This window comes from Dipodomys ordii, unplaced genomic scaffold, assembly GCF_000151885.1.
Source record: "Dipodomys ordii isolate 6190 unplaced genomic scaffold, Dord_2.0 Scaffold3, whole genome shotgun sequence".
In the NCBI taxonomy this organism is placed as follows: Eukaryota; Metazoa; Chordata; class Mammalia; order Rodentia; family Heteromyidae; genus Dipodomys; species Dipodomys ordii.
The window spans coordinates 21,541,602-21,568,894 of NW_012267219.1; the positions used below are offsets into that span (position 1 = coordinate 21,541,602).

Genomic DNA, 27,293 nt, shown 5'->3' on the forward strand with positions numbered 1-27,293 from the left:
CAAATGGTAGAGTGCTATCCTTGAGAGGGAAAAACAATTTCAGATGTCCCAGCCCTGAGTTTAAGCTCTAGGCTCATCACACACACACACACACAACCCAATAGTAAATCAACAATTTAAACATACATAAACACAAACACATGGAGGTACAAACATCCGTCCATATGACTCTCTCTCCTAATAATGGGTCAGTTGGCTTCCTCCTTTCCTTTCACTGGGAACACTGCAGTTAATAGCTTGCCACTCCCCAGTGTCCTTTCCATTTCCAAATATAACATTCATAGCTATATCGCTTCTAGGTATAAATTTAACTAATAGAGGTTTATAAAAGTAGTACAAAAAATTCAAAGACAAAGAACCTTTGGTTTTTCAGTGCAGAAAAAACGTCTTTCAAACCTCTATTAATTAAACCTGGAAAAGGGAAGGGGAGGGATTTCATAGGCAAAGGAAGTAAATGAGAAAAAGAGGGATATCATTTATTCTCTCATTTTACTTTGCCTTTGAACTAAAGTATGTGGTGAACAATAAAGAAAGGGTGAACAATAAATGAAAGTATCACTGAAGTACAGGTTCTATGAAAGATGCCTTTTCCACTTCATTTTACCTTTTTTTACCCTAGTTTACTCATCTGCCAACAGGAGGAATTAGAAGGGCTTAGATTTTCTTCATCTCAAATACAGGACTCTTGTCTTCTTCACAGTAGCTTGTGAATAGTAGGGTGGAGATTTATTTTGTAGTATATGGTATACTAAAAGAAAATGCAATCAAGTATGACTTAGAGATCACTTACTCCCATGTTCATTGCAGTAGCATTCACAAGAATGAAGATGCAGAAGCAATCTAAGTTTCTCTCAAAGAATGAATGTATAAAGATGGTGTAATGTATGCATGCAATGCAGTACTATTCAGTTCTTATTAAAATGAGATGTTGCTGGGCACTGGTGGCTCACCTGTAATCCTAGCTAATGAGGAGGCTGAGATCTGAGGATCATGGTTCAAAGCCAGCCCGGACAGGAAAGTCCATGAGACTCTTTTTTTTGTGTGTGGGGGGGGTCCGGTCATGGGGCCTGAACTCTGGGCCTGGGTGCTATCCCTGAGCTCTTCAGCTCAAGGCTGGCGCTCTACCACTTGAGCCACAGAGCCACTTCCGGCTTTTTTGTTTTTGTTTATGTGGTGCTGAGGAATCGAACCCAGGGCCTCAGGCATGCAAGGCAAGCGCTTTAACCACTGAGCCACCTTCCCAGCCCATCCATGAGACTCTTATCTCCAGTAAACCACTCAGAAAACTGGAAGTGGTGCTGTGGCTCAAGAGGTAGAGTGCTAGCCCTGAGCTAAAGAGCTCAGGGACAGGGCCCAGGCCCAGAGTTCAAGCCCCATGAGCAACAATAACAACAACAGCAAAAAGAGATGTTACCATTTTCAACAGCATAGATGAATCTGAAGGACATTGTGTGAAATAAGTTAGACACAGAATAGCAAATATGACATGATCTTACTTATATGTGAGATCAAAATTTTTGCAAAATGAAAAATATGTGGAAACTGAGAAAAGAATATAGGTCATGAGGGCCAGAGGGAAGAAAAGCGGTAACGTAGGTCAATAGAAGAGACTTGGAGTTACAGTAACAGAATAAGTCTAGACATTTAACATAATGCACGAGGGTTGTAGAGTTAATAATACTATATTCTGAAATGTTGGTATCTGTAGGTTTCCCTGTCATATTCAATGTCATAAATTTAACAATTTTATTCTTAAATACTATACTAGTTTAATCCAGGGACAACACTGTGAAGCATTCTAATTGAGCATATGGTATTATGATCATTATGATTTTTTATTTAGTTATTTTGTCAGTAGTAGGGCTTGAACTCTTGGCCTGGGTGCTGTCCCTCAGTGCTTCAGCTCAAGGCAAGAGCTCTACCACTTGAGCCACAGCACCATTTCCAGTTTTCTGGTAGTTTCATTGGAGATAAGTCTCACGAACTTTCCTGCCTGGGCTGGCTTTGAACCATGATCCTCAGATCTCAGCCTCCTGAGTAGCTAGGATTACATAAACCACCGGCAGAAGGCTTAATTTTTTTCCAAGATTGAGATTACATAATGTATCACTTAACCATAATACTCCTTTATCATTCTTTTATCTCTAAAGTGATCCTAGCTTTTACTTATCAATCTATTAATCCACCTTGGAATGTGATGGTTGTGAAATACCTAAATGCTGAGTGAAATGTCAAATCACCAAGTACCATAAAGAACATAATTCCATTCAGCCAATTCAATAAAAGGAACATGAAAGAAAACCAAAATATAACACCATTTTAACTTTATTTGTAGATTAAAAGGTAATGCCATACAGTTTAAACAATCACTTAAAAAATGATTTATAGTTGCATAAAACAGAAGCAAAACAAATATATGAAATAAAATGCCATCTTGCTTCAGGTTATCAAATCAGTACTTAGTGTACTAATCATCTATATACATTGTAAGTAGAGAGTATAAATATACTATAAGTAATTTTGAAACTAGAATAAATATCAGGTAGGTTTGTAGGCACACGGCATAAGAAGAATGCAAAATCTGCATAATTCTAGAGAGTGCTTAGTGACTCCCTCTTAGCTCGGTTCCACCTGTCTATTTTACACAAAATATACAATAATTATTCTCATCCTCAGTCATCTCTGAAATCTAACCTTTCATCCAGGATCTATGCCTTTGTGTTCTTCAAGACTATTGCACTATACAGCTACTGCATAAGAAAATATTGTTCCGTTTCCTCAACTAAGTGCCTAACAAGGTATCAATGCTATCAAAATAAGTACAGCCTATCTACATATTGTACCCATGGGAATGTGTAGGGAGTCACTGGCTTCCACATTGTCCTTTGCAAATGTGGAGAGTTACCCTGAAGGCAAACTTATAAATTGAAGGTATAACCATTTTTTTTGATTTGCCAATATTATTAAAACCAGAAACCATTAGAAACTGAGGTAACATATATATATATATATATATAATATGTGTGTGTATATATATATATAATTTTTAGAGATAGAAATACTTGTAGATACACCAAAAGTACTTAAAAAAAAATTCCGACAAGTGTGGACCTCAGTCATTGTAAGCTTGGTCTGCAATCCTTCCTGAACAATTGGAAACCCATGAATCCAAAGGAATATTCTAGTTGGCCTGACATATAATGTCAGGATTTAAGATCAAGCCTTGGAACACCTGAGATCGACCTCTGATAAGTGAAGCCCAGTCTTCAAATATGAGAGCCAATGTCCATTGATTAAAAAAAAAATCAACCAAATAAAACCTTCTGATTTCCCAGCTACAAGTCAGATTCTGGCATATCCGGGGTATCTGGCATATCAGCCATCAGATACCCTATTCCGTAACGCCCATTGGGAGCAGTGTCTAGAGTTGGCGATCCACTCTGTTTCCTATAAATATTTTTACCAAAATGTGGAGAGGACATTTCGCTTGGTATCTTGCCGTGAATGAGGCTGGCGTCGTCCCCCTCTAAATTCACTGGCTCTTTCAGCACCCTTCCTCTTTTATAGGTCACAGATGCTAAATTACCAGAAGTATCATCTATGAGGTTGAAACAGCGAACAATGAAGACTACAGGGACCGGAAGTATGGCAAAGACCATTAGAGAGATACACAGAACCATTCCCCACAGCGGGTAGCTCAGAAATTCTTCAGATGCCTATCAAAACAGAAACAGAATCAGTTATAAGCTTTCTATGCACATAAACAATTAAACTGCATTTTTCTTAGATCTGTGAGTAAAGAAATCTGGACTACTTTGTAACTTGCTTTGCTTTCACTGACAGAAATCAACAGACACAGCATTCGCCAAATTCCAATGTTAGGCTTTTTATTTAAAAAAAAAAAAGTCTTAGCATTTATGATTCTACTTCTTAGAGGCTGCCTTGACTCAAAAAAGCCAAGAATAAAAGAACAGTGAGAACGAGAGAGAGACAGAGACAGACACAGAGACACAGAGACACAGAAACAGAGAGAGAAAGAGAAGAAGGGAGGGGAGGGAGAGGGGGAGGGAGAGAGAAAGGAAGGAAGGAGGAGGAAGGAGAGGGGGGAGGGAGAAGGAGGGAGAGAGAGAGAAAGAGAACAGCTCTCCAAACTGTATACAACTTCATGAGTTAGCAACAATTCTAAAAGAATTGCAAGTTCACAATGTATTAAGAAAATAAATCTCCACCATAACTTCATTCATGGAATTTGTCAGCTGCTTATTAGCAATTTAATAAAATGAAACTTGTAGGACACAAAACATCAATTTAAGAACCCCAAATAAAAGTGATATAATTTATAACGAAGTAGAAAATACTATGAAGAAATGGAAGTTGAAACCATCTAGTGTGGCATTTCTTTTACTTGTTTAAAATCTGTAATGTTTTATTTTACATTTTACCTTATCTTCAATCCATGCATTATAGCCAGGAGGACTTAATCCCATATTCACAACGCTGGCTATCAGCAATGATAGTAGAATTAGAGGAGAAATGTACTTCCACATGTAATAGTAATACCTACTGGGTGCAAAACCCAGCATATCTTTTAGGTCTTCTATAAACCTAATAAAAATAAATTGTCTAATTAATCATCAAGTCACAATTACTCTGCTTTAAAAATGGATATGGCCTCTATCAATGGTCTGATAGATATTCAAGCAGAAAATACTTATGACATTTTATTCTGATCACAAATACATCGAAAGCAGACATAAACAATATATAAGGTAATAATGAAATCAATAAGTCCAACCAATTCCTTTGGAAAAACTATCTTAATCTAATTATTACTCCTACCTAGAATTTCCTATTTTATAAACACAATATTTGTGGTATATCAACAATCCTTCCATCATTTTTACATAATTCCTTAATGTCATCAAATAACATCTCTCATTGCTGTTCCCATATTTTTTACAAATTATTTGAAAGAAGGTCTATGCTGGATGTTGGTGGCTCACGCCTGTAATCCTAGGGACTCAGGAGGATGAGGGCTAGAGTTCCAAGTTCCAAGCCAGCCTGGGAAAGGAAGTCCATGAGACACTTATCCCTAATTACCCACCAAGCCAGAAATGGAAGACTGGCTCAATTGGTGGACTGAGGGAAAAATCTAAGGGACATGCTTGAGTTCAACACCAGTACTGGTACTAAAATAAAAAGGATGTCCATATTTTATAACTAAGGAGCATGTCTCTCACCCCTCTCAACCCCCCCTTGCCTCTCTGTTTCACAGATGGAACCTGTCAGGTCCTGGCCTACAGCTCCAAAGGAAATTGAAACTGACTTTCTCTTTCTCTACCTGTCTCTCTCCTCAGTATTCCAGGTTCTACACTGCTTCTCTTTCTTTTGAATCACCTAGGTATTTTTTCCCTATAATTTCAAAGTCTATATTTATTGAGGTCATCTCTATAATATTGTTAATCAGTACCACCAACTTCCCTATTTCCCATAAATTAGGTTTATGTTAGATATTTTAAATTATAAATTACATCGGGGTATAGTTTAAATAAAATTCACCCTTTTTAAATGTGCAGTGTTAACAGTGTCAGAACATGTAGGCCATTGCATAATATTCTATCTAATAATGAGTTTTTCATACCCATCTGGTACTGATTTTTGTATAGACATTTTAATGATCTGAATCTAGTTTCCCTGATAGATAATTTTGAGAGAACAGAATGATTTTTCCTATGCTCTTATGTGTTAGTGGTTATCTGTAGTCATTGTATGTGATGCCAGATTGGCTGGATTTATTTTTTCTTGAAAATCCTACTTAACAGCATAATATTGTTCTATAATATCTGTTGAAATCAGATTTTCTCTTAAAATTACTTTGTTTTCTTGTACTTTTTTATGGCTAAACATTCTCTAGGATACCTATGTATCCTTTCTTCCACTCTATCTCTGCAAAAATAGATACTTATATCATCTTCATGGTTTTAACTTTTCCAAAATGTAATATATTTGGACTCATTCAGGACGTGGCCTCCTCCAATTTGTCTTCTCTCACTAAGTAGTATGCATTTACATGTGAACACTGAACAATGTTCAATTGTCCAGATGTATCCTACTTTATCCATTAACCAATACGTTAAAAGACATCTTGATTACTTTCAACTTTTGGCAATGATTATAGCTGCTAAAAGTATTTGCAGTGTGTGTGTGTGTGTGTGTGTGTGTGTGTGTGTGTGTGTGTGTGTGCTGGTCCTGGGGTTTGAACTGAGTGCCTGGTCACTGTTCCTGAGCTTTCCTGGGGTTTGAACTGAGTGCCTGGTCACTGTTCCTGAGCTTTTTTTTTTTTCAGCTCAAGGCTAGTGCTCTACCACTTGAACCACAGCTCTTTCTAGGTATTTTGGTGGTAAGAATTTCACAGGCTTTCCTGCTCGGTCTGGCTTTGAACTGCAATCCGCAAATCTTAGTCTCTGAATAGATAGGATTACAGGCACAATCCTGATTACAGGAATACATTGTACACAGGTTGTGCCATATATTTTCAACTTATTTGAAGAAATACCAGAGTGTACTGGATAGATCCAAAGGAAGAAGATCTTCAATATTTTTTAGAAAGTGACAACATTTCTGTAGAGTGGCTTTGGTGCTTTGCATTTGCACCAGCACCCAATGAGGACTCTTGCTATTCCACACTTTCAGCAGCATCTTTGCTGATAATATTCTAGATGCTGGTCATTCTAGTAGAAGTGTAGTTGTGTCTCATTAATGCTGGACTTTGCATTTCCTTGGTGACTTGGAATATGGAGCATCTTCAATATTCTATGTCCTATCCATAGTGTGTTTAAGGAGGATGAGGGATAGGGTACTACATGTCAGACAGTTCTATATACCACTATTTCTGTACAGCTGATGATTAGTAATCATAGGTTTCCTATTCATGGCTTGCAGCTTCGGAAAGTAAAAATCATCCTCTAACCTTGGCCACATGATTCACGCTATATTAATATTTTTCTCTATCTCACTAAAGACTTGGATCTTCACTTAGAATGCATTCATTCTTGAATGATACTAATTCTTGCTTTATAAAAGGCACTTGTAAGCTTTGTTGTCACACAATCCATATGTCAATTAGGTCCAATATCATAAAAAGCATTAGATAAGAGAGAGTAAGGGAAGGGGTGATACTGTCCAAAAAGAAATATACTCTTCACCTGGCTTATGTGACTGTAACCCCTCTGTACATCACCTTCATAATAACAATTTTAATATTTTTATTGTAAAAATACTGTACAGAGGGGTTAAGTTACGTGAGCAAGGTAATGAGTACATGTTCTATCCAGCATTGTTATCACCTCCATTGTTTTCCCCTACCATCCATTCCCTCCTACCTCCATAACTACATTACATCGCCCCCTGACTAAATTGTAAAGTTCATTTTTCAACATAGTGTCTTGTACAAATTTAAAAGCATCGGATAAGTACTTCAGTTCTTGGAGACTAGTTTGATATTTCATTTCACACAAAATACACGAACTTTTCAAATTAAACAGGTAGATATATACTAAACTCAGAGTTGTAGGAATAGTGATTTCAAGCCATAACTCAATTAGAATAAACAATCTGTGTGCAACAAATGATGTATGTCAGGGAAGGATATAATTTTTCCCAAAACATTCTGCTACTAAACGGCTTCATGACACACCCAATCCTTTTATAAAATAGTTTAACAAATAATTAGGATGTAGGCCTTAGAGATTAAAAAAAATAAATTGCTATGAACTTCATTTATATTGCTGTGAAATGCAAAATAAAGGATCACTTGTAGTCTCTCTAAGTCTGACTTTCCAACTGTAAAATGTAGGTGACAATAATAACTCAAAAGAACTTGAAGTTCTGAGAACACAGACAATGCTCACTGGAGCTTGGGAGTTTTTGATAGCCATAATTAAACCAAACTTTCAGAATAGATGATATCACAAAGTACACATTTCTAACTGCTCACTCAATGGGGGAGTTCTTTTAGTAGAGTCATTGAATAAATAAAAGCCTGCAAAGTATTTGACGTGGTAAATAATTTTTCCTTTTTTATTGCTCTCCTCCTTCATGAGATGGTTATTGTTAATTGAGGTTTTCAAAATAAAGATGAGAAAATGAATGCAAAAAAGCAAATATACTTACTTATCTATACCATAAACAAAGCTTACAGCAATATTCTCCAAAATGACTACAATTAGAAGAGGCAACGTAGCAGAATAATCATCAAACATTGTAACAAAGTAATTTCCAGAATGCTGCACAAATATCAAGCCAACACCAAATGCCAGAAGACAACAGATAACTGGAAGAAAAAAAATGAAAGGTTAAGTTATCTTTTAAATTTCATTATAAATTAATTCTTACATTTAAACAAAACAAAAATAGTTACATTCAAACATTTTTAATGTTTATTACTTATTATAGGCAAATATTATCTAACACTATGGATATTACATATTGGGAGCACTGTTACCTGGGTTTAGACTCTAATGGGATACAAATTCACTTTAAAACACTAAGTAATTTCCCTGAGACTGTGAGATAGAATTTTACCAAGCATGAGCTAAAATTATAAATTTCCATACTACAATTCCATTTTTAAAAGCAAAGTGACCTTTTCTAGGCAGCAAATGCTTCCGTGTCACTTTTCTGATTCTTACAAGCTCCTAAAGTTTTCACTTCATATGAAATTTTAGAAAAATGATTATGAAATGAATCTGGCTTATAATAAGACTATTAAATCCTGTGTATTTTTGTATTTAAAATATTATCTTTAAAGCATAGCTGGAAAAAATCTGATCAAAATTAGCTTCAGTATCAATTTGTACTTAATATTTTCATCTTGCCTCAACAGGTTATTTTGGAAGCTATTTGTTACAGTATCAAGAAATTTGATTATCCAAAACAACAAAGAAGAGCTTTTAAAATGTAGTTTTGTTTTTAACAAGTGCATAAGCCTCAGAACAATTGCTATTGATATAGGACTTTAGAGAAGGTTTTGAAATTCATATAATATTCCTACAGTTTGGATAGACTCTGTTCTCTCATTGTTGTTACGAGAGAAATAAAACCCAAAGTCACGGTAAAGCTGGAAAAGCAGTGGCAAGGGAGTAACAAATTCAAGTCCAGCCTGAGTGCCACAACATGTCTCAAAAACAGAACAACAACAAAAATCTGAAATAGATAAAGGCAGTTAAAAGAGAAAAAAACAGACATCTATAGATTCAACCATATAAGGCGTTTCTAACATCTCACTAGACATGAGTTACATTAAGTCACAACTTCCATCTCTCGTGTTCTGTGAGCTACACTATACAGAAATATATATATGTATGTATGTTTGTATGTATGTATATACATACACACATCATATAGTCCACCATATAGTGTCATCATATAGTACAGAAAAGGAAAAACAGAATGCATGTGGAAGTCTACTGTACATTACATGTAAATCTTTTCATGCTTTATAATACCTTTCAATTACCTGTTTTTTATTTAAATGGACAAATTGAAGTAGTATTTATTACTATGGTTAAAAATATGGACACACAATATATGATACAGAGGCCTTTGTCTAATAAAAATATGAGTTTGGTGTGGCAGTTCATGGTTTTAACCCTAGTACTTGGGAGGCTTAAGGCAAGAAGATATTGAGTTTGAGACCAGCTACAAAGCAACCTGTCTCAAAACAACACAAAAAGTGGGGCACCAGTGGCTCACGCTATAATCCTAGCTACTCAGGAGGCTGAGATCTGAGGATTGCGGTTCAAAGCCAGCCCAGGCAGGAAAGACCGTGAGACTCTTTATCTCCAGAAAACCAGAAATGGTGCTATGGCTCAAGTGATAGAGCATTCTCCTTGAGCTGCAAAGCGCAGGGACAGCACCCAAGCCCAGAGTTCAAGCCCTATGACCGACAAAACAGTCAATCAATAAAATAAAAACAGTGAATAAAGTTAGATCTTACTTTTTTTAACATCGCAGTTAAGCAACATGTTGTTATTTTTATCCTGCAGATTAGAAAAATGACTCTGAGGGCTGGAATGTGGCTTAGTGGTAGAGTGTTTGCCTAGCATGCATGATGCCCTAGATTCCAATCCCCAGTACCATACAAAAAGAAAAAGTTGGAAGTGGCTCTGTGGCTCAAGTCTTACAGTGCTAGCCTTGAGCAAAAAAAGCTCAGGGACAGTGCCCAGGCCCTGAGTTCAAGCCCCAGGACAGAAGGAAGGAAGGAAGGAAGGAAGTAAGTAAGTAAGGAAGGAAGGAAGGAAGTAGGAAGGAAGGAAGGAAGGAAGGAAGGAAGAAAAGAGGGAGGGAGGGAGGGAGGGAGGGAGGGAGGGAGGGATTACTCTGCTCAACTCCACAGACTATGCCACGGTCATTCTATATTTTTAGACTATAATACAGGAGACATATGAAAAGGATCCATTCTCTTTCTAAGTGTGAGCAAGTTTCACTGCAGAAATTCAGAAGAGAAAATCCTATCAACCTATTAGGATGAGAAGGAAATATTTTATATACTGCGACTTGGATCATAAGCATGATTCCAAAAGAGAGGAAATGGGAGAAGTTCAATAAAAACGCAAATACATTAAAAACTCACCAGTCAGAATTTCCTTCCTCACTTTGAAAGTGTCCACAATGGGCGTGATGATCCCTTCGATGGTCCCAAACATGCTGCCAAGCCCTAGATTTATCAGCATGAGGAAAAACATGACTGACCAGAAGGGAGAGGCTGGAAAATGCGTCATGGCTTCTGTAAAGGCAATGAAGGCTAAGCCTGTCCCCTGAACAGCCTGGAAGACAACAGAAACACAGCATTAATACAGAGTGTCATTACGTGATGACTTTACTTAGCAGTTATAAAGAGGGGGATCTCTGAACTAATAGCCAGAAGGTATTGGAAATAAACATAATGGCATAAGCCTTCAGCCTATTAAACCATGCCCTAGTTTCAGAACAAAGATTTAAATAATAAATGAAATAATAAAACTGCACAGAATTTCTAAACAGTACACAATTATGCTGTGTACTATTTTGTGCTGTTTTATAAGAATAATGAATGCATAGTACTAAAGGCACCCAGAGGTTTACTCCTGTAATCCTAGGTATTCAGGAGGCAGAGATCTGAAGATCAGGGTTCAAGGCCAGCTTGGGCAGTGTGGCCTTGAACAAAAGAAACTATCAGGAACAGTACAGTTCCAGAGTTCAAGCCTCCCCCCCCAAAAAAAAAGCATAGTACTTTTGATTACCTTGTCTTTTTCTGGTTGTGGGGCCTGAACTCTGGGCCTGGGCGCTGTCCCTCAGCTCTTCAGCTCAAGGCTAGTGCTCTACCACTTGAACCTCCGCGCCACTTCTGGCTTTTTTCTTTTTGTTTATGTGGTGCTGAGGAATTGAACCCAGGGTCTCATGCATGCAAAGCAAGTGCTCTACCACTGAGCCACCTTCCCAGCCCTGTGTTAAGTCTTATGAGTAAGAATTGTGGTTTATTTTCATTGAAACATAAATACAAATATGTAAGTAACAATTTCTGTGCCATACATGCATAATAGGGTTTAGTCAATTGGTATAAAGAAATTTTAGATTGTGACTAATAAGCTTTTTTTTTTTTTTACTAAAATAGGGGTATGGGATAAACAAAAAATAAAATGGTATGAACAGGAAATTTGGATAACAAAAAATTTGAATCTTAAAAATATCTATCACATCCTAATCTTTTCCACTTATGGTATTTCTGTTTCTTTGCTTTAAAAAAAGGTTGGTTTTCATAATTCAGGATATTGTGAATTTTCAGTTACCATTCATTAATAATAAATAGATAATAAAACACTATAATGAACAGAATAAAATAGGATTACTGGTAAATGTTAACGTGAGGTTTTTATAATACCATAAATATTGAGTTCTAAAATAACAGTACCTAAGAAATTAAAGTTAACAAAATAGAAGTTTTAATGAAGAGTGAATTGGAACTTTATAATCTTTCACTATAAAATTGATTAGTATAATTAATGATGATTTCAATCACATTTTAATATAATTCCTTATATTTAGTCACAAATATACTTTTCTTAAAGCAAAACAATTGATAGTTTTTTCATGGTTACTATGTTTCCCTAGTACATTTTCCTTTATAAAAAGACAGTAGTAGCTAGTACCAGGATGTTGATTACCAATTTGTTATCAAAATGTGTAAGTGGCTAAGGAAAATATATTTTTTGGCCAACTATTCAAATATCCCTTTTAGGTAGCACTCATACATCTAATCATGTAATATACACAAGATTAAGTCATTACTTAAATTCTGTATTAAATGCTATTCTAACAAAGTTTCAGGCTGATTTCCATTCTATGATGAAAATCACCTTATTTGTATTAATATTTTACATTTATATAACCCTATCAATTAAACTGTGCATTAAAAACTCAGAAAATCTTTATGATATAAGAAAATAGGTTATCTGAGATGAAGAATGTGAATTTTGGAACAGCCTATTATCAAGGAGTATAAAAGGCCATATTTTTTAACAGTCTGTTGAATACATCATATTTTTACTGAATGAGATTTTTTACTGGCCAACATGGCCTACTAACTTTATTTAACTCATCTTCAATTTGACAGGAGTTGAGATGAAGAACAGGAAACTCTTCTTCTTTCACTTTCTCAATGACATCATAAAGTAAATAATAATCTTCTGCTGTAACAGCTGAAAGGTTGATGTGATGTGGAATGATATCCTGACTGATGTTTCCCATTTTCACAAACTTGATGATCATCTCTGAATTTCTGATAAACAGAACAATAGGAATGAGCGCTGAGATTCCTTGGCAAATATGTTATCTACAACCCTGCCATTAAAAGCCAGTAGAAATTAAGTATGCATACTGTGCAATACATCTTTCAATTACAACATTCGCTTTGAAGCCCAGAACTGCAAACACCACCAGCGTTGCCAGGACAGAAGTGAAAAAGTTGATAAAAGACACCAGGACAGCATCAAAGTGGCAGTTGTTGTCTCTCTTGTTGTAGCTTGAAAAAGCTATGACACCACCAAATCCCAGCCCCAAGGCGAAAAAGACCTGGGTAGCTGCTTCTCTCCAGACCTTGGGCTCCAACATTATTTCAAGCTGTGGAGGATTAAGCAGAGTAGATGTCAGCTACAATATAATACTTCAGGTGGATAAATTTAGGTGGAATCAGTTCTATTTTTTCCATCCACTTGAATAATATTATGTACCCAAAGTTTATTAAAATCTGGGGGTTAACCTGTTATTTAAACAGAAATAACTATTTAGAAAAAATCAGAGATTAAAACATTGATTTATCAAGCCTTTACATGTTGATTTTAGTACATAGAGAGTATAGAGATGTATCTACTCACATAAAAACTTTTAAATATTTTAAGACAAATCGTAAGGGCATAGGAAAGAGAATTAGTAATCTTGAATTACTTAATATTATATCTCTTTTACTTTCCAAAACAAAACAACAAATAACAGCTAAATAATTACCTAACACTCTGAAATTTTGTAATATTCTTAAATTTTGTTATAATGAACAATTATAAACCTAGCAATTATAAACTTACAGAATTGAATTGCTTGTTCTTTGCATGCTCATGAAGGCCTTATTTAACTCACAGTAAAGTTTCTTTAAAAAAAAATTAAAAATAGAAGAAACCCCACTGCATGAGCTATATAAGCCTTTCATAGCCAAAGTCCTAATGTTCTGAATGTGTGAATTCACATTTCAAGTAACTGATTCACATCCTAGATAGCCATCTGATATTTCCAATATATCAAGGTTTAACTGTAACAGTTAATATTAGCTGTGTCTGGCATAGAGTTCATAACCATTATGTTAGAGTTCAATACGAATAATACTTAAATTGGTATTCTTGAATTTTTGTAATGACACTGCTTTTTTTGAGAGCAATGACAGATGTACTTAAGAACATAAAAATCATAGTTTTTGATTTTGGTTCTACTAACATAATAATTTGCAAAAATATTCTGTTAGAGTGAATAAGTTATAACAAATGATTTCTGTTATCCTAAGCCGGATAACCAAGTACTTTAAAAAAAAATAAGTAAACAAGAAATTCAATAATAGCCCAACTTAGGGAGAGCTCACAATCCTCTTTGAGTTTCACATCTTTCAACAGAAAGTTGTGAACAAAAATGTCTCAATTACCGCAGTGTTCGCCCTAAAGTCACTACTCATGGAATGACAACACACATGAACTACCAGCAGGTATTCTGATCAGCCCCTTATATGGATTATTTCATTTAATAATCACAACAGGGTGAACAAATGCAACAGTGATACTAGACTGTGTAAAATGAACTATACAACTTGTGAGTGGAAGTGGGAGGGAAAAACTGGGAGAGAACAAGGGAAACGATGACATTGTCTAAAAAAGAAATGCGTTCTTTACCTGACTTACGTAACTGTAACTCCTCTGCACCTTTATAATAACAATAAAGGGCTTTTTAATAGTCAAAATAGCCTATGGAGCTGATAAGGATTATCTGAATTTCTTTAAAGTCGAAAACAACAAAAATAAATCCCTGACTAAAGTTATACAGATTTTCAGTGGTAAAAATAAATCATGAAAAAGTTCTTGTTCTATCAAACGTTAAGAATTATTGATTCAATTAATTAAATTTTCTCTTTTTTTTTTGCGAGTCCTGTGGCTTGAACTCAGGGCCTGGACACTGTTTCTGAGCTTCTTTTGCTCAAGGCTAGCGCTTTATCACTTGAGCCACAGCAGCACTTCCCACCTTTTCTGTTTATGTGGCACTGAAGAACCATACCCAGGCTTCATGCATGGTAGCAAGCACTCTACCATTAAGCTACATTTACAGCTCTAATTGTCATTTCTTTTAATTTATAAAATATGATTTTATATGGTGTGAGGGAAAGGATGATAGGAGAAAAACAAAGGAGGCAACAATGCTCAATAGGAAGTTTACTAATTACCTTGCTCTTGTAACTATAACCCCTCTGTACAGTATTTTTCAATAAAAACGTACAAAAATATGATTGTATTTATAGTTCCTTGGCACTTAGCTAGGATCTGCATAAGGCTTTTCATCCATTTCTTCATCACCAGTCTGCTTACTGAAAATCACTATTACACTCAACTTTGCATCTTCATTTCTACCACTAGATGGCAGGAAATCCATATGCCCTAGACACTCAGTTTCCACTTTCTAAACCCTCTCAGGACAAATTCAGTGTATTTTGCATTCTTAGGATCTTTCTTCCCTACTAATTTAAATGGAAAACAACTAAGATTACCATTAGTTTTATATTTATCACAGTTTAGAGTGACACCATGCTTATCCAATCAATAGCCAATAAAAATGAGCTCAAGAAAAATTTAACATTCTGATAGTTGTTCTTGGTATAGGGGTTTTGTTTGTTTTTTATAATGCAGTTTTAAATACCAAGGTCAGACAAACAGAATTGTGTCACCAAATATTGTCCACTAAAGAAATGCTTATATTCCAGAAATTCACAAAGAATTGTCTTGATCTCAGAAAACATTTTTTTCAATGTACTCAATACTTTTAGTCATTAAAGGTAATCAACTTCAAGCAGATTATAATTACATTGGAGCTGAAATGCACAAATCTACTCTGTTTACTTCAGAGGAGTTTCCATAACTCTTAAAATGTTAAACAGGACTTTTTGAACTAAGTGAGAAAAGCCAGACACCATAGTCAGCATTTTTGGTAGGACAGAAACAGACATACAAAGAACACAACTTCTTTTGCCTCATATGAAGTCAGGCGCCAGGAGGGACAAAGAATTCCACAGACACTAATCCCATCTGCCCCACTCACAGCAAACTCGCTGCACATTCATCTTTCAGACACCTTCCAGTTTCATTATTTTACTCTTCTACTTAGTATTATGTTAATGTATACATATAATATGTAGGAGTTTGCTGTAATATTTCCTTATATGCACACAGTGTTCTTTAAACAAAGTCACTCCTTTCAACTTATTCCCAGCTTCTCCTGTCTAAATTGTGAACTCTTCCTAAAGTTGAATTGAAGTTCTACTAATAAACCAATAGGGATGTGCAACTTTACTGTGGTGAAGAATGGATGTATATATTCCCCAAAAGCTATTCTTTGTTTCCTGTTTAATCCAAATAACAAAGTAGGACTAAGTTCACAAGTTATGATTAACCAGATTCAATTCGTCCAGTACTGAGTTTAGCTGTACCTGATGAATGACAGCAAAATCCTCAGCCCTCTATGATGCCTACTAAGAATTTTTCTGAAATGTATGTTTTGCCTAACTGATCACTGTATTTATTATTCCCAAATACACAAAACAATTATTAACAGAAAATACTTATTTCTTATAAGATAGTATTCTAGGGTACAGTAAAGTCACATCCAAATCTATAGACTTTAAATCACCTGTTATCCTTTCAAATTACTATGTAAATCAATGTGCCCATTTTATTTTTCTAGTAAGAAATTAGTATTGTGTTACAAAAAAAATCCACAGCAACAAAGGTTCATGAACCACTGAACAACCTTTCTAAAATTTCCAAAACAAATTAAAATGTATTAGTATAGAAACAAGAAGTAATCATATTACAAATAAGGGATTTTTGAAATATAAATTCTGATAGATTTATGCTAGAATCAAAACTGGTCATTTCAAGTTGGGGCTAGATAGATTTAATTATGGAGATATAAAACTCGGGTCTAATCTAGCTGATTAACACAACTATAGTTTAAAAGTTCAATGTGTATTTGTTAGAACAATACATAACAAAGAGAACACTTTACAAATTAAACCCTGGAATACTTTGATCCCACTCCTTAAGCAGAACCATGATACAAACCTTTGGAGTGAACATGTGTCGAATGCCATCAGTTGAACCATTTAAAAGGAGTGCTCTGATTAAAAAGCAAATCAGAACCACATATGGGAAGAGAGAGCTAAAATACATGATCTGAAAGAAAGAAAAATAAAACTAAGATCAATAAACAGCTATTTACATAGATAAAAAGATGCTTTGCTGAAATATATGGACAGTTACTACTTTTGACTCTGTTTAATAACAATAATGGTTTAATTTCTAACATTTTAAATAATTTATTGTACATTTTGTTTTTTATTTTTATTGGGGCTTGAACTAAGGTCTTTGTTCTCAAGGGGAGTGCTCTACTACTTAAGCCACAGTACCATACAGGCATTTTATGAGTAGTTTATTAGAGATAAGAGTCTCACTGGGCACCAGTGACTCATCATGGTTCACAGTTCAAAGCCCGCCTGGATAGAAAAGTCCCTATGAGACTCTTATCTCCAATTAACCACTCAAACACTGGAAATGGAGCTGTGGTTCAAAGTGTTAGAGCACTAGACTTGAGCAAAAAAGGTCAGGAACAGAGACTAGGCCCTGAGTTCAAGCCCCACAACCAACAATAATAAAAGAGTCTCATGGACTTTCCTGCCTGGGCAGGCTTCAGACCACCATTCTCAGATCTCAGCCTCCTGAATAGCAAAGAATACTGGCAGCTCCTGGCTAAGAGTTTATTGGTCATTTGATCTCATTTAAGATCTAATTAAGACTATGAGGAAAGAAGTAACAGAACTTTATTGTTAATTGATACAATACTTATGTTTATGGTTTTGAATGTGATAAATATATATATATATGTATATATATTTATTTATAATGTAATGATGAAACCAGAGTAGTTAACATTTGGGGAAGACTTTTGAATCCTCTTGTCATTTTCTTAAAATATACAATAAATTGTCAGGAACTCCAGTCACCACTGTACAATAGAATAAGAGATCTTATTTCTCTTGTCCATATTTTGGTTTCTGTTTTCTATCACCTTTCTATTCCCCTCTTTGCTCCCCTTCCATCCTTTAGTGACCAGGAATCTACCTTCTACTCTTTTGAGATCACCTTCTTTAGCTTCTCTGTATGAATGAGAGAGTACAATATTTAACTTTCTGTGCTTAGTTCATTTTACTTAACATAGTATCTTCCAGTTCCATCTATGTAGTTTTTTTTGTTGTTTTTGGGTTTTTTTGTTGGTTATGGGGTTTGAACTCTGGGCTTGGGCACTGTCCCTGCACTCTTCAGCTCAAGGCGAGCACTCTACTGCTTGAGCCACAGTGCCACTTCCGGTTTTCTAGTGGTTTATTGGAGATAAGTGTTTCCCGGACTTTCCTGCCCAGGCTGGCTTTGAACCATGATTCTCAGATCTCAGCCTTCTAAGTAGCTAGGAGTATAGCATGAGCCATCAGCACCTGACCATCTATACAGTTTTAAATGATTTGTGTTTGCATGTTGCTCAATGATTGAACAATATGCTATTGTGTATATATATCACCAAAAACAAACATACTACACAGCCTCTATGAGTTTGTAGGTATGTGGTAGCTTGAATAGTGTCAATTCCTTATAGGGTATTTAATTTTTTAAAAAGTATTATTTAGGGCAGAAATTAACAAGATTCTCTTTTCTTTTTTGTCTTTTTTATGATAGCACTTAACATTGTTAAAGTTACCTTATTTATGTGTCCACTTATTTCAGTACCCCCTACTGGAATATAAATATGATTTTACAACAGTACTAACTTAATTGTGTGTGTGTGTGTGTGCGCGCGCACATGTGTGCGTGCGTGCGTGCGTGCACACCAGTACTGGGCTTAACCTTCTAACACTGGCCCTGTCCTTGGATTTTTTGCTCTAGAATAAGCATTCTACCACTTGAGCCACTACTCCATTTCTGGCTTTTTGTTGGTTAATTGGAGATTAGTATCTCATAAATTTTCCTGCCTGGGCTCATTTTGAATCCCAGCTTAGATCACAGGCATGAGCCATGGATACCTAGCAATAAGATAATTTTTAAAGCATCATTTGTTGACATCTTTACTCATCTAGAATTAAGGGCTATATGAACTTTGAGCATAGAGATTTTTTTTCTGTTTTATTTTGTCTGGGTCTGCTCATTTGTTGGGTCTGTGCTACCCAGAAAGATGCTTTACAGACTCAGGAGCGACTCTGATATACTAACTTTTCCCGAGGACTGAATGCCTTTGATCATAGCTAAGCAAACCAGGGTCCAGGCTACCAGCAAGCAAACAGCCATCCTCCAGTTTAAGCCTCCACTTTCAGATATTGAACTGGAAATGTTCAGAGCTTCTCGGTACCAGTAGTAGGTAGTGGCAGAACTTTTTTCACACTCTGGCTCTATAACTATGGAAAGAAAGGCAATACATAATCACATCGAATTGCAAGAAATCATGAGACAGTATTTTCCAGTAATCCCAGCCATCCATCTTAAGGTTTATTAGCAACACATTAGCCATTGAACAGGATTGTAGAAATCTGCAATAAAACATTTTTAAAAATTCAACTGTGAAAAAGTTTGAAAAATCAAAAGACCTCTATTCTATTTGATATTCCTTACTATCAATTCTTGAAACAATATGTGAAATTCTGAACAAAGTGATTAAAATAAATAAGTTTGTCATCTCTTCTACCACCTTAAGGATGTGATTGACACCCTAGGACACAACTCTAGAACATTCTGGCAGCTGCTCACAGACACCTTTGGAAATGAGACTCATATAAGCTGATGTACTGTAAATGTAAAATTCACATCAGGTTTCTGATTTGCTACATGAAAAACACTATAACCATTTTAATGGTTATGTTAAAATGAACATACTTTTCATGTATTGGGATATATAACATATTTTCCCCTGCTTTATTTTCCTTCCATGTGACCATTAAACAAATTTAATTACATTTGAGAGTTGTTTATTTTCTAGGACTAAAAGAACTGGTGAAGGAACTACAAAAAAAATAGGACCAAAATCATTAAAGCAATGATTTTAATTGATATAATTCTTCTTTGTTCCTCTCTCTCGGTTATAGCTATTAAGATTTGAATTCAGTGTGTCTTGTGCAGCTTGCTTGCTCATTTAGAGCTCTACCACTTGAGCCAGGCCTCCAGCCCAGTGTTTTGCTGGATCATGTTTTTTGGAGATGGAGATGGAGTCTCACAAACTTCTCTGCCCAGGCTGACTTCAAATCATAATTCCTCCAGATCTCGCCTCCTGGGTAGCAAGGATGGCAATCATAAACCACTGGCACCTGGCTTCCTTTTGAAGGTTTTTAATAAAGATACAAGGCATCAAGTCATGCTGTACAAAATCAAAGTCTATCAGAAGTTACAACTCAGGACCTATAAGTATGTCACCTTAGTGTGTTCACATTAAATTCATCTATAAATACTCAGTAATTTAGAGGATTCCAGAAGTCCATCAGTCCATCCTAAATTCAAAAGTCTCTTTTGATGCTGACTTTGAACCATTTTGTTTTACATTGTTTGAAAGCAGTCATGATCTTTATCAAACAAAAAGAGTATATTACAGGTGTCTTACAAGTGTGTGATCCATTCTTCGCCAATGGACACTGGTCCCAGGGAAGAGGTTGCTGAAAAGACTGAGAAAAATAAAACAGAGTCCAGCCAATGATGACGTTGTAGTAGAGGGCCACAAAATAGCACACCTGCAAAAGAAAATGTCATTACAGAAAAGCTACTTCTGCCTCTTTGTTTAAAGTGGGATGAAAGACTCCCTAACATTTCATAAATAGCTATTATAATTTCTTTGTGAAGTACATTATTATTTCTTAAAATTCATTAATAAAATAGATCTATGTCAATATTTGTGACCTGATATTTTTTACTCATCTGCACTCCAGTAGTCTTTTAAAATATGATTAAAGAACTCCATAGAAACACACAATTAGAGGTCTCATTTAGATGTGAATTATATCATTCTAAACCCAGTAAAAAGGCTTTAACACAATCACAACAGGAAACTTACTATACAACTTGCAAATCCAATCCCGCCCAGTTTAGGGCTTATGTAATTCCACACACCAATGCTGCCTCGCCGAATTCTTTGACCCACAGAAAGTTCCAGAAAAAAAAGGGGAATGCCAATTACCAGGAGTAGTATTAAATAGGGTAAAAGATATGCACCTACAAAGACAAAAACACAAAGTGGATTAAGTTTTCAATAGTCATAGAAGAGTTTCTGTATTGCTAGAATTATACAGGGCATTGAAGAAACTATAATTGTATTTTCAACATTTAAAATTTTGAAACCTGAATTTGCTACAACAAGTTTCTGATTTTAAAAATGTGATAAATGGATAATAGTTTCAGTTGAATTTTATTGGAAAGGTGAAATAGCTACTTTGCAAATAGTCTAGTCTTTAAAATAAATTGCATACCCCAAATAATCTCCTTTGTACAATGTATGAAGTCATATGCTGTGTTACCTAAATTCTTCTAAGTTATGAAATCCCCCCAAAAGAATAAGATTTGAGGGCTAGGAAGGTGGCTCAGTGGTAGAGCGCTTGCCTTGCATGCATGAGGCGCTGGTTCGATTCCTCAGCACCACATAAGCAAAAAGAAAAAAAAAAGCTGGAAGTGGCACTGTGGCTCAAGTGGTAGAGCGCTAGCCTTGAGCTGAAGAGCTGAGGGACAGCACCCAGGCCCAGAGTTCAGACCCCACGACCGGACCCAAAAAAAAAAAAAAAGATTTGATAATACTAAAATTGCTTGTAGTCTACATAAAATACCATCATGAAAGAGTAAAATGTGTACTGAAATACTTAAACATTCTACCTAACTTACATAACTGTATCTCTCTGTACATCACTTTTATAATAGCAATTTTAAAAAGATCAAAAAAGCAAAATCTACAAAGTCAAGGATCCATTTTTTTCTGATATATACTACATACAAAGAGTTCATTTCAGAAACCAAATATCCAAAATTATGAGAAGGAAAGGTAAGAATGATTGAAAAACAGAAATATTTATTACAGAAATGCACATCTAGTTCTCTTATCATAAAGTTTCCATACTTAAAAATAACTAACATTTATTTGCAAAATCATAAATGAAGACATGTGGCTATTTACTTTTAAATGTATTATTTTGGCAATGTTAATACTATATATAATTGACTATATAGAGAAGCTAACTATGAAACGTGTTTATTTCTACACTGAGAACATTTTGTAAATTAGTTTTACAAAACTTCTAAGCTGTACATTGTATATTCAAATTTCAACTAGATGCAAAATATAATGTCCATGTAATAGATTTTACTTATTCTAATTTTTATGAAGTTATTCATTATATATTTCCTGTTTTTTAAAAAAATGTAATATTAAAAGTCTACTAGTTATTCAAATGTTTCTGGTGATTGTTCAGTTGAATAAGTAAATGGTAATAATTTCTTTTAATCTATCCAATCATGCCTATTATATATACAATAATAATTATATATAGATATGAATGCATTCTAGTATAGATTTGGTATATAATCTTTACTTTTCTCTGAGTTAATTTCATCCTTTCAGACTTCATCATTTATTAAAAGTGGGAATGTAATTGAAAGCATGAAGGTTTGGGCTTATAACACCCAATGTTCAAAATTCCAATTCTAAAATGTTTAGGGACTATTGACCAGAACATGTTTCCCAAATGACAAAGTGAATTTTAACATCTGAATCAAGTGCCAAATTGTGAGTGGATTTGTAGGCATGGAATGTCTACAGAGAGAGAAAAAGAGAGAGGGTAAGAAGGGGGAGGGAGAAAGAGGATTATTAAATTGGATTATTCATGGAAAAGCTTCTAATTCAAATGACTCTTATATTAGTCCGCATGTTTAAAGAAGCCAAATCTAGAATACAATAGTTACTGTTAGAGTATTCAGTATTTTTCCAGGAACCTTTGTGTCATCAAATATTTGTTACAAGAATATGGTGAGTTCAGTACAATGATCACTCCTATTGCAGGAGTAGAGACTAAGTCAGAAGAAGCTAAGTAACTTGGAAAAGTTCACAGGTCTAGGACTGTAGACGGAAGTCAGACTTCAAGGAAGTCAAGTTCGCTTATAAAAAGTAAACATGCCAGGCACCAGTGGCTCATGCCTATAATCCTAATTACTCAGGAAGCTGAGATCTGAGGATCACAGTTCAAAGCCAGCCCAGGCAGGAAAGTCCATGAAACACTTATCTCCAATTAACCACCAAAAAAACGGAAGTGGCGCTGTGGCTCAGGTGGTAGAACACTAGCCTTGAGCTGAAGAGCTCAGGGATAGCACCCAGGCCCAGAGTTCAAGCCATACAACCAATAAAAAATTAATAAAAACAATAAAAAATAAAAAATTATCTATCTTATATCTATTAGTCCACCACAAAATAAACACTTTTCTCTCTCTTTTTAAACTGTATTCACCACAAAGAAAAAGGAAATTAGAAAAACATGACTTTGATATCTCATAGCAATTATAAAGTTTAATTATTGTTTTTCTTAAATAATAATATCTTTGGATGAATCACTTTATTGGACCGATTACTTTTTATTATTCAGAAAGTGCTTTAAATGATAAAGTGAATGAGATAAATATTTGGGTAAGTATGTGATAGATATTCTTTAAGTACTCAAAAAACTCAGTGCCATGCTGAAAAACCATTCATTTTTTCTAACAAAATATTATGATAAAACCCATCAGGGGCTGAGAAGGTGGCTCAGTGGTAGAGCGCTTGCCTTGCATGCTCAAGGCCCTGGGTTCGATTCCTCAGCACCACATAAGCAAAAAGAAAAAAGCTGGAAGTGGCGCTGTGGCTCAAGTGGTAGAGCGCTAGCCTTGAGCTGAAGAGCTGAGGGACAGAGCCCAGGCCCAGAGTTCGGGCCCCACGACCGGACCCAAAAAAAAAATTATAATGTACATAACACTACTCTCTAATATTTGTGCTTGCAAAAAGGGAAGCGATGTGAAGAGTATTTTACACATGGAAATAAAACAATAGAACTATTTTTGCTAACAACTAATTACTAAATATAACATTCTTCAGAGCACTCTACTAAGCAAATACTATTTTAAATGAAATCCAACTTGATTTTTCAACCAGGACACACTCTTCTTCCATAGCAATATGGCTCATGAGGTAAAATGATTCAAAACCAGAATTCACCACTATAAGAAACAATAAAGCTGAGTAGTTCCTAGTTGCCTATGATTGACTTGAGAAATGATTCATGTGTGATTATTTGTACATTGAGGGTTTTACAGGTATTAATTCTTATCTTTCCAAAAGATTTGTCATTTGGTTACTTTTTCAAAACTTGTTATTTTGTTGTTCGATTGATTATTTAAAAGTATCAAACATATTTTATTATCATAACACCTTAAGTTTTTATTGCTTAGTAGCTAAAATTACATGTGAATGGTTATATCCATATGGATTACACATGAATGGCTTTACTATTTAATTGGATACAAGACTCATAGACTGTAATTACATGAAAAATAAGATTATATTTTTGTTGACACTGAGTATGGAAATTAGGGCATTGCACTTGCTAGACAGGCCCTTGACTACTTGAGCTATGCCTCCAGCCATTTTCATGTTGATTATTTTTTAAGTAGGGTCTCACTTTATGCTGAAGTTGGCTTGGGCTACCATGCTGCTATTTGTGTTTCCTACTAGGCACATGTCATCATGTCCAGCTATGGTGTTTCCCCTGGAACTGGAAATACAGGTGTGAATCACATCAAACCGAACTATTAGTTGAAATGGAGTCTAATCAACTTCCAGCCAGGGTTTACATAGAACAATTCCCCTAATCTTTGCCTGCTAAGAAGCTACCAAATGATCAACGACACCTAGTTAAAACCATAGTTTTGTTCAGTCCACAGAGCTATCAGAGATTGAAATCAAATATCAAACTAGTTATCATTATGTGATAGAATGCCTAATAATTACAGACCATAGGCTTTTCATCATACTTCCTTTAATGGATTGAATATGCCTAGGTAATGAAATATTATTTTAACATCCAGTTGATTTTTTTTCTGGTTCTGGTGATAGAATCTGAAGCATCACATAATGTAAGGAAACATTTGTGTCACGGAGCTACATTCTCAGCTGCTTCATGTTGATTCTGATATACTATAGAGTTACTATCACACGTGAACAATTTATTGCTTTATTCTTAGATTTTTAAGACAACTTTGCTAAGTAAGACTTTATGATTGCATGCACAAATACCAATAGCTAAAGCATCATTGATGCAATATCTTTGTTCAAAATTTTTAAATCTTACATTTCCAAACTATTTGAAATGTAAAAACCAAAGAAATAAGACCACTCAGGACAACAAAAAGGACTAACATCACATTATCTGGTTACATTCCTTCTACTAGATTCTAAAAGTTGTGGCCAGCATTTAAAAACTATAATGATTTCAAATTACATGGTTTTCAGGGATTTTTTTTCCTTTGGAAAGTGAGGCAATTGTAACTTAAAGGTAACAAAACATAGGGAGAAAATTCTCTCTGTCTTCCTTCACCAATATTGTCTTGGAAAATTTAGCTTCTTTTTTAAAGGAAAAACATTGAGAGGCAAGTGGTAGGTAACATTTGTTAGACAAGTTTCAGTCAGAAATCTAGAGATGTTGATAGCATTCAGGGAGAGAATTTGGGAATGTGTTACCCTTAAGCAGTAGCTGAGAATTTCTCAGCATGCCAATCTGCTCCTAGGGAAACATAATTTGAAAACAAGAGCTGGGCTCACTTCCCCCAAGTGAGTCGTCTAGCTTTCAGTAGATTTCACAGTTTCAAAAAATAAGGAGACTCGCAGCAACAATAGGAGCTATTTGAAATAATCAAGAATGATTTACTACTATAGCAATTTATCACTTTAAAACAAACAAAACAAAAACTTACCACCACCATTCTTCTGACATAGGTAAGGGAATCTCCACACATTTCCTAAACCTACAGAAAATCCAACTTGTGCCAGAATGTATTGGAGCTTACTGTTCCAAGCTGGTCTTTCATCTTCCACTTCAGATTCTTCAATATCTCTATCTTTCTCTTCTTGGACATCAACAATTAGTTCACTCTTCTTAAAAGCCTCATCGGCTGAGTCTTCATTAGAAAGAAGGTCTTTGACAGACTCAGTAATCTCATTGTTCAATTCTCTTTTCACCACCTTGCTATTCTTAGGCATTGGAAAGTATGGAAAATATTCTTCTTAAAGACTTCCTTAAGTCCAAAAAAAACTTCTTTAAAAATTACTAGATATGAAGACTGACTGAAGGAAGATATCAAATAAATCCCTGATCCAAGGTGATAAAGTCTTAAGGCTCCTGGATCATATCTTAGAATTCTGTATATACCTGTAAAATAAATTGAAACATGATAATCATGAAAAGTACTAACCATATTGAATCATCCTTTCTACCTTGTTTTCATGATAAAATATTTTTCTATAGAATATTTGTCTGGTTGCTTGATTTTTTTTTCAGTATTGGAGTTTAAACTTGAGACCATTTACCAGGCGAATGGGTGCCACAAGCACAGACCTTTCCGTTTCAGTTAATTCTTAAGTAGCAGGCCCAGGAGCAGCCTGGATTGCAAATCCTCCTGATTATATCTCCCATACCTAGGATGACAGATAGGCCACAATTCCCAACATTTTTGTTCAGAGAGAGTAACCCTAACATTTTTGGTTGGTATGATCTTGACCATACTACTGATCTTTACCTCCTGCGAAGCTGGAATTATAGGTGTGAGTCACCAAATGTAGCCTCTACAGAGCTTAAACCATGGTTGTCTGAGTCTTACAGATGTTGATACTTTCTAGACTGTAAAAATTATTAAGTATATGTAAATTTCACACATTTTTCTCTTAGTTAAGTTTCTCCTTGTCAAAATACTTAATGAATACTGTGTTAATTAGTAATCAAACATGTGTGACTAAGGTAGGCACCAGTGGCTCACAGCTGTAACCCTAGCTACTCAGGAGGCTGAGAGCTAAAGATCATGATTGGAGCCAGCCCAAGCAGAAAAGTCCCTGTGAGACTCTCATTTCCAATAAACTACTCAAAAAAGAAAAAAAAAGCTGGAAGTAGTGCTGTGGCTCAAGTGTTAGAAGACTAATCTTGAGCACCAACAGGCTCAAGGACAGTGTCCAGTCCATGAGCTTAACCCCCAGGATGGGGGGAAAATGTGACTAAATCTTACTTCTAGTTTCCTTCTTGATTAAATATATCATTCTCATAGTGCTCTTATTTTATCTCTTTTACAAATCAACTTCAGCCAAACCTGGAAATTTATCTTATACCTAGCATCTTTAATTCATGTAGTCTTATTTCTCATTCCCTTACTTGT

General features: G+C 35.2%; 1 protein-coding gene across 1 annotated transcript; it reads right to left on the minus strand.

Annotated features, from left to right (window-relative positions):
* Window positions 1-3,301: 3,301 nt before the first annotated feature.
* Window positions 3,302-26,145, minus strand: Slc6a15 (solute carrier family 6 (neutral amino acid transporter), member 15). Its single transcript, XM_013020419.1, has 11 exons — window positions 25,845-26,145; window positions 20,920-21,077; window positions 20,473-20,599; window positions 19,098-19,279; window positions 16,905-17,015; window positions 12,917-13,158; window positions 12,625-12,817; window positions 10,634-10,826; window positions 8,173-8,332; window positions 4,443-4,605; window positions 3,302-3,716 (listed from the first exon to the last, which is right to left on the minus strand). The coding sequence occupies exons 1-11, from the start codon at window positions 26,128-26,130 to the stop codon at window positions 3,336-3,338; spliced, it is 2,196 nt and encodes a 731-aa protein (XP_012875873.1). The 5' UTR covers window positions 26,131-26,145; the 3' UTR covers window positions 3,302-3,335.
* Window positions 26,146-27,293: the final 1,148 nt, after the last annotated feature.

What these genes read in the sequence shown, in the direction of transcription:
- Slc6a15 (XM_013020419.1), bottom strand. Translation starts at nt 26,130, where the DNA reads ATGCCTAAGAATAGCAAGGTGGTGAAAAGAGAATTGAACAATGAGATT. An exon ending in ATGTCAGAAGAATGGTGGTG is followed by an intron (nt 21,078 to 25,844) that starts GTAAGTTTTTGT and finishes TTGTCTTTGTAG; the next exon opens with GTGCATATCTTTTACCCTAT. An exon ending in TTGGATTTGCAAGTTGTATA is followed by an intron (nt 20,600 to 20,919) that starts GTAAGTTTCCTG and finishes TTTCTTTTGCAG; the next exon opens with GTGTGCTATTTTGTGGCCCT.